Source organism: Pan troglodytes, chromosome X, assembly GCF_028858775.2.
Source record: "Pan troglodytes isolate AG18354 chromosome X, NHGRI_mPanTro3-v2.0_pri, whole genome shotgun sequence".
In the NCBI taxonomy this organism is placed as follows: Eukaryota; Metazoa; Chordata; class Mammalia; order Primates; family Hominidae; genus Pan; species Pan troglodytes.
In genome coordinates, this window is record NC_072421.2 from 10552371 (window position 1) to 10560905 (window position 8535).

Here is an 8535-nt window from a genome sequence, read left to right on the forward strand (position 1 = left end):
TGATGAAGCAAATGAAGCAACTAAAGGGTGGTGGCTGCAGTGACCTCAGGACCTAGGACTGACACCTGGATGAGCAGGGTGACTGGTGGAATGTGGGAACAGAACAGAACATTGAGGGAGGGCCTCAGAACTGGAAACCATGGCTACCGTGTTGATGAGAACTCCCAGCTGCCTGGACCAAGAAGCCGGTGCTGAAGAACTAGGCAGGACATCCGAGAGGAGCTGTGTCCATGTCGGCCCCGCTGGCCAGGTGAGCTGACTGCCCTCCCCTCAAGCCACCGGTTCATGCGAAGACCACGTCGCTAGGTAGCGGAGGTTCATTCCTTCTTTATTGTGTATTTATTTTTTTATTGTGGTAAAGTATATGTAACATAAAATTGACCATTTTAGCCATTTAAGTGTACAGTTCAATGGCAGTAAGTACATGTAATTGTTGGGTAACTGTCACCACTGTCCACCTCCAGAACTTTTTATCTTCCCCAAATGAAACTCTGTCCCTGTGAAACATGAACTCCCCTTTAGTTCCCGCCAGCGCCTGGCAACCACCACCTACTTTCTGTCTATGAATTTGACTCTCTATTACAGGTACCTCCCATATGGGTAGCCAGACAGTTTTTGTCCTTTTGTGACTGGCTTCTTTCACTCAGTGTAATGTCTTCGAGGTTCGTTTGTGTGGTAGCCTGTGTCAGAACTTCCTTTTTGAGACTGTGGATAGAAATCGTATTTCTGGTGTCGGTATAGACCACATTTGGCTTCCATTGTCTGTGGGTGGGCACTTGGGTTGTTTCCACCTTTGGTTACTGTGAATAATGTTGCTATTAACATGGGTGTCGAAATATGTCTTTGAGTCCCTGCTGTCCCATCTTTTTGAGTATATACCCAGAAATGGAATTGCTGGATCACATAGCAATTCTTTTTTTTTTTTTTCTAAGAGGAAATCTCCCTCTGTCACCCAGGCTGGAGTGCAGTGGTGTAATCTCGGCTCACTGCAACCTCCGCCTCTCGGGTTCAAGCAATTCTTGTGCCTCAGCCTCCCGAGTAGCTGGGACTACAGGCACACACCACCACACCCAGCTAATTTTTTTTTTTTTTCTGCTAGAGACAGGATTTCACCATGTTGGCCAGGCTGGTCTCGAACTCCTCACCTCAGGTGATCTGATCCACCGCCTCAGCCTCCCAAAGTGCTGGCATTACAGGTGTGAGCCACCACTCATGGCCCCCTGGATCACATGACAATTCTTTGTTCAGTTTAGTTTTGTTGTTGTTGTTGTTGTTGTTATTGTTGTTGTTTTGAGACGGAGTCTTGCTCTGTCGCCCAGGCTGGAGTGCAGTGGCGCAATCTCGGCTCACTGCAACGTCCGCCTCCTGGGTTCAAGTGATTCTCCTGCCTCAGCCTCCTGAGTAGCTGGGACTACAGGTGCACACCACCATGCCCAGCTAATTTTTGTATTTTTAGTAGACACAGGGTTTCACCATGTTGACCAGGCTGGTCTCGAACTCCTGACCTCAGGTGATCCACCCACCTCGGCGTCCCAAAGTGCTGGGATTACAGGCATGAGCCACGCACCAGGCGCTTTTTTCCTTTTTTGTGAGACAGGGTCTCGCTCTGTTGCCCAGGCTGGAGTGCAGTGAGATCATGGCTCACTGCAACCTCGAACTCCCAGGCTCAGGTGATCCTCCCACCTCAGCCTCCTCCCAGGTAGCTGGGACTATAGGTGTGCACTACCAAGCCTGGCTAATTTTTGTAGAGATGGGGTTTCACTATGTTGCCCAGACTGGACTTAAACTCCTGGGCTCAAGCAATCCTCCTCCCACCTCAGCCTCCCAAAGTGCTGGGATTAAAGGTGTGAGCCACTGTGCCTGGATGATTTTCCTACCTTTTTAAGGCTGAATAATATTCCATGGTATGGATAGATCACGTGTTGCTTATCCATTCATCTGTCAATGGACACTTGAGTGGCTTCTGCCTTTTGGCTACTGTGAATGAGCTGCTATGAACATGGGTGTGCCAATAACTGGTCAAGACCCTGCTTTCACTTCTTTTGGGTATCTGCCCAGAAGGTGAATTGCTTTATCAGGTGGCATCTGTTTTTTTACTTTTTTAAGGAATTGCCATACTGTTTTCCACAGCATCTGCACCATTTTACATTCCCATCAACAATGTACTAAGGATCCCATTTCTCCACATCCTTGCCAACACTTGTTATTTTGTTTCTTTAAAATAGTAGCTGGCTGGGTGTGATGGCTCACGCCTGTAATCCCAGCACTTTGGGGCCGAGGAGGGTGGATCACCTGAGGTCAGGAGTTCAAGACCAGCCTGGCCAACATGGCGAAACCCTGTCTCTACTAAAAATACAAAAAAAAATTAGCTGGGCGTGGTGGCACATGCCTGTAATCCCAGCTACTCGGGAGGCTAACGCAGGAGACTCGCTGGAACCCAGGAAGGCTTGCAGTGAGTGGAGATCACACACCACTGCACTCCAGCCTTGGGCAACAGAGCAAGACTCTGTCTCAAAAAAAATTTTTATATTTATAGTGAGTGTATGTTCTTACACTAAGGACGGTAAATAAAGTAGGAATCAGGAGGCCTTCACAGGACTGGGGTTAATCAAAAGTCAACACTGCTGGATTAGCATCCAAGATGGAGTCACTTTTGTCTCCACACAGGGCTGTTCCTGTGTCTGCATCTTCTCTGAAGAGCCATCTCGAAATATGCCGAAAAAGGATATATATCTCTTTTGTGTATGAACCTGTGTGATACCTAGCGAAGCCTACGGACCTTTTTCCAGAAAAGATGCAAAAACGAGGTGCCCGGGATTACACTTATTTTGAAATGCAGTTATTGAACCAGGCACAGTGGTTCATGCCTATAATCCTAGCACTTTGGGAGGCCGAGGTGGGAGGATCACTTGAACCCAGGAGTTCGAGACCAGCCTGGGCAACATAACAAGACCCCCATCTCTACAAAAAAATACAGAAAGAAATTAGCTGAGTGTAGTGGGACACGCCTGTGGTCCCAGCTACTTGGGAGGCTGAGGTGGGAGGATGGTTTTTGCCCAGCAGGTTGAGGCTGATTGAGCTATGATCACTTCACTGCACTCCAATCTGGGAGACAGAGACCCTCTCTCTAATAATAATCATCATCATTTGTTCAAGAATATCTTGCCAAAAAGAATGATTACTATAAATGTGGCATCCGCCAGGAATGTTCCGGCCGTTAGGAGGGATTTCTGACATCAGCCTGGAACAACCTCTGACCCATCCCTCCCCAGCATGCCTCCCCGATAAAGTTCAGACCCTCAATGTTCTCCAGCAACTCTTTCCTTCCTTCCTCCCTCCTTCCCTCCCTCCCTCCCTCCTCCCCTTCCATTTCTCTCTCCCTCCCTCCCCCTTCCTTCCTTCCTTCCTTCCTTCCTTCCTTCCACTCACAATGTCTATTTTATCCCATCTTTATTCATCACTTAAAAATGAGTGTCTCTTTCCAGAGTGGATCTTCCTTGGGAAGTCGGGGAGAGGTATGTGAGCTACTCCTCTGTACCCTTCCCAGCACCCAGGAGAGCCTTTCAAAGTTTTCTGCATATACATGTGGGTGTCTTTTAAAAACAAAACTGGGGGCATACAACTACACACACACACACACACACACACACACACAAACACAAACACACACAAGGAGACACACAAACACACACAGGGAGACACACACAAATACACAACAGACACACACACAAGGAGACACACACAAACACACACAAGGAGACACAGACAAATACACAACACAAACACACACAAGGAGACACAGACAAATACACAACACACACAAGGAGACACACACAAACACACACAAGGAGACACAGACAAATACACAACACACACAAGGAGACACAGACAAATACACAACACACACAAGGAGACACACACAAACACACACAAGGAGACACAGACAAATACACAACACACACAAACACAAACACACAAGGAGACACACAAACGCATATATATATAAAACAACATGTATATTTATACATTCTTTTGCATCCTTTTCCCACTTAGCAAACAGTGACAATTTCCTGTCACTAAAATGCTTTTGAAGACTTCATTGTAAATGGTTGAATAGTATGCTATATCACCTGGAATTATGAAATGTACTTAAGCATCCGTATTGCTTCACATATTACTTGTCTCCAGATTTCTCTTATTCCTAGTGTCAACAACACCCCTGGTGAGCATCAGTGCCCAGACACTTTGATCCCACTTCTCTGATTTGTCCACTAGAATTGGTTCCAAGAAATAGGAGATTGGGTCAGGAGACAGCCATGTTTTTATTACTCTTGATAATAATTTTTTTTTTTAGGCGGAGTCTGGCTCTGTTGCCCAGGCTGGAGTGCAGTGGCGCTATCTCTGCTTACTGCAGCCTACAACTCCCGAGTTGAAGCGATTCTCCTGCCTCAGCCTCCTGAGTAGCTGGGACTACAGGCGTGCACCACCATGCCCGGCTAATTTTTGTATTTTTAGCAGAGATGGGGTTTCACCATGTTGGCCAAGCCAGGCTCAAACTCCTGACCTCAAGAGATCTGCCCTATTCGGCCTCCCAAAATGCTGGGATTACAGGTGTGAGCCACCATGCCTGGCCTTACTCTTGATAATAATTAATTAATACACTTTTATGTTTGTGTCTCTGTATGCTCACCATTTTTTCCAATTAAAAAAGTAATAGACCTTAAGACATGAAAAGAGAAATCACCAGTAATCCTAATATTCAGATGCATCTTGTTTTGTCTTCCCAGCATATTTTATGATAGGCAAAAATAAGATGATACTACTATAGATACTAACGAGTTTGTTATCTGCATTTTAGATTCAACCCACCATGGACATTTTCTCACGTTACTAAATCTTTTTCTACTTTACTATCTGCAAAGTATTATAATAAATGATTGGCTTCATTTTAACATATACTAGGTAGTAAAGTGTATTTATGTACTCAAACTAATGAATCTTCCATTGCTTGACAACATTTTATTGGAGACATGGTCTTGCTATGCTGCCCAGGCTGGTCTCAAACTCCTCGGCTCAAGCAAGTTTCCCGAGACAACTGTCTTGTGAAATATTTTTTATTGTTTTCTTATTTTAAATAATCATGCTTATTGCAGAAATATTTGAAAATACTGAACAGCCAGGCACCTTTAAAAAATTACAATCTGAGTGTCATAAATGGACACAACATTGCGTGAAAGAAACCAGTCACACAAAAGCATTGACCGTATGATCCCCATTTTGAAAAACAGGCAAAATAGAAGTAAGATGTGTGGGGATGCATGCTGAGATGACAAAACTATGAAAGCAAGCAAGGAAGTGGGAATATTGTGTATCTGAAATGAAATGCTGGCTCCATGGGTGTTCACCCCACCATCATTCATTGAGCTGCACACTTGTGTGCTTTTCCATATGTGTGTGACCCTTCACAATCCAAATAGCTTAGAAAAAAACTCAGAATCTCTCAAACCCAGTTAAAAATGTCTCCTAATAGCTTAGGATATAGATTTTCAGTTCGATTTGTATCTATGATTATATCGTACATATTATTTTGAAACATGTAATTTGTATTTGAAATATTACGGACACCTCCCTTTTGGTCACACAGAATGTCAACTAGAATGGCTGTCATGAAAAACATTAAAAATACCAAATGTTGGAGAAAATATGAAGAAACTGGAACCTCCATCATTGCTGGTGGGAATATAAAATGGTGCAGCCACGTGGGAAAACAGTTGAGCAATTTATAAAAAGTTAAATGCGCACTTAACATATGAACCACCAATTTCACTCCTAGGCATCTACACCAGATAAACAAGGACATATGCCCATACAAACTTTTATATTCAAGTGTTCATGACAGCATAGTTTATAATGGCCAAAACATGGCACCAACCCAAATGTCCAAAAGCTGATGAATGAACAAACTGTGGTCTACCCACACAATGGAACACCATTCAGCAATGAAAAGGGACAACCTTCTCATACCTGCTGCAACATGGATGACCCTTGGAAACGTGCCATGTGAAAAGAGCCACACAAAACTCTTATACCTTGTATGATTCCATTTGTATTGTCAATGTTGGCGTATAGCTCCATCACGTGGACATAGCATAAATTCCTTCACCAAGCCCTGTTGTTGGACTTGACGTTGTTCCCCGGTTTCCAATATTACAAGCAATGCTGTGAGGACCATCTTTGTGGCTACATATTTGTGGCCGACCTTATTCATGTCTTTGCACCAATGCCCAGAAGTGGAACTGCCAGTCTGAAGGTGTGTGCATTTTAAAGCTTTCGGGAAATATCGCGGAGCGGCCCTGCACAAAGTTTGCTCAGACTGCACTCCCACCAGCAGATCTAGAGGGTCTAGTGTCTCCTTTCTCCAATACAACACCTCCCTCTTGGCGCTACTCACCCATGGGAGGCTGTCCCAGGTCCCAGGGTCCCCCCGCTCACCATGCTCTGTATTTGTTTGTAGTTTCCTGGGTGCGCTGCCACCATGGTCTGGTTCTGCAACAGTGCCGACTGCCAATTTTCAGTCTTCGCCCTTACCACCATAGGATGGATCCTCTCCTCTACGTCCACGGGCCTCGTGGAGTGGCGAATATGGTACATGAAAGACACCTCGCTCTACCCCCCTGGAATCGCCTGCGTGGGAATATTTAGAGTCTGCATTTACCGGCATCGCACCAACAGCACCACAACCAAATTTTGTTACCGATACAGCTACCACGACACCTTTCTCCCTTTTGAAATTTCCATGCCTCAACGCTTCCTACTGACTGCCAGCATTTTCGGATTCTTCGGGAGAGCCTTTAACATGTTTGCACTTAGAAACATGTCCATGAGAATGTTTGAGGAGGACACCTACAATTCATTCGTTGTTTCAGGAATTCTCAACATTGCTGCTGGTGTCTTTAACTTAACTGCTGTGCTCCAGAACTATGATGCCGTCATAAACTCACAGGGGATCACCTTCCTGCCATCTCTCCAAATGCCCTTCAAGCCAGATGTGCAGGAAGTTGGCACTGCCATTCAAGTGGCAGGGATAGGTGTCTTGCCGATGCTGTTAACTGGGATGTTTTCTCTGTTTTACAAATGTCCCCCGTACGGCCAAGTGCATCCTGGTATTTCAGAAATGTGAATTTCCTGGTTGCATTGGCTTTGCAAATCTAAGATTTCTGGGAGTTTATGGAAAATGTTATTAGCATGCTCTACCAAATATTTCCAACGACTCAAGACCATGGCATGGGTAGTTTGGGACAGAAGGTGGCCAACTGCCTCCTTCTGTTATCTTGTGTATCTGAATGTGGCTCACTGATTTGTTGGTTGAATTGAGAACTTTTATTTAAAAGTCTTCCCACCTGCCAGTTGGTCTTATTGCATCTGAATTTTAATTATTGTTGCCTAAAGCAAATAATCAACCCTGTAAACTAAGAGTAGGGAAATAAGAGTTTCTGAGTACATTAACTTCTCACATTTCCCTCTTAAACTTTTGCTACAAACAATCATAGGCCAGGCATGGTGACTTACGCCTGTAATCCCAGCACTTTGGGAGGCCGAAGTGGGAGGATCACTTGAGGCCAGGAGTTCAAGACCAGCCTGGGCAGCATAGCAAGACCTGGTCTCTACAAGAAAAAAAAAAATAGCTGGGTGTGGTGGTGCGTGGCTGTGATTCTAGTTACTTGGGAGGCTGAAGTGGGAGGATCACTTGAGCCCAGGAGTTGGAAGCTCCAGTGAGACGTGATGGCACCACTGCACTCCAGCCTGGGCCATATAACAAGACCCTGTCTCTTTTAAAAAAACTCCAATAAACAAAAAACCAAGAATGGACCTTATTTTCTATGTCATGGTAATAACATCTCCCTACCATATAAAGTTTTCTAAAATGTGCAAAAGTAGAGAGGATAGCATAAGGAATCTCCACACACCCATTGCCAGACTCCACAGTTATTGAGATTAGGGCACTTCTGCTTTCTCTTTCCATTCTTTTACCTTTCTAATCTATGTTTCTTTTTCCCAAGTTTTTTTTTTTTTTTTTTTTTTTTTTTTTGAGACAGAGTCTTGCTCTGTCGCCTGGACTTGAGTGCGGTGGCGTGATTTTAGCTCACTGCAACCTCTGCCTCCCAGGTTCAAACGATTCTCCTGCCTCAGCCTCCCGAACAGCTGGGATTACAGGCACCTGCCACCATGCCTGGCTAATTTTTGTATTTTTACAAATATTGGGGTTTTACCATGTTGGCCAGGCTGGTCTCAAACTCCTGGCCTCAAGTGATCCGCCTGCCTCGGCCTCCCAAAGTGCTGAGATTACAGGTGTGAGCCACTGCGCCCGGCCTCTTTTTCCTAAGTATTTTAAAGCAAACCCCAGACACCATGTCCCAGACACCATGTCCCTTCATCCCCATATACTCTTAAAAAGTGGACACTTCTCACATAACCATATATGTAAAAAACTGAGCAGTTATTCCTCATTATGAAATAGTCAGAATGTTTAGATGC

General features: G+C 44.7%; 1 protein-coding gene across 6 annotated transcripts; it reads left to right on the top strand.

The window, feature by feature from the left end:
• The first annotated feature begins 73 nt into the window (after positions 1-73).
• CLDN34 (claudin 34) lies at positions 74-7873 on the top strand. 6 transcript variants are annotated; one of them, XM_054676339.2, is made up of 4 exons: positions 180-306; positions 2668-2807; positions 5645-6310; positions 6515-7530. In XM_054676339.2, the coding sequence occupies exons 3-4, from the start codon at positions 6281-6283 to the stop codon at positions 7178-7180; spliced, it is 696 nt and encodes a 231-aa protein (XP_054532314.1). In that variant the 5' UTR covers positions 180-306; positions 2668-2807; positions 5645-6280; the 3' UTR covers positions 7181-7530. The 6 variants fall into 6 exon arrangements, with proteins under 6 accessions (XP_016798343.1, XP_054532314.1, XP_063660318.1 ...); XM_063804248.1 differs by lacking the exon at positions 5645-6310 and having other exon boundaries at positions 182-306; XM_063804246.1 differs by lacking the exon at positions 2668-2807 and having other exon boundaries at positions 194-306; positions 5834-6310.
• Positions 7874-8535: the final 662 nt, after the last annotated feature.

Coding starts and splice junctions, on each gene's coding strand:
- CLDN34 (XM_016942854.4), top strand. CDS start 140: ATGGCTACCGTGTTGATGAGAACTCCCAGCTGCCTGGACCAAGAAGCC. Junction 251..6,514: donor ATGTCGGCCCCGCTGGCCAG/GTGAGCTGACTG, acceptor ATTTGTTTGTAG/TTTCCTGGGTGCGCTGCCAC.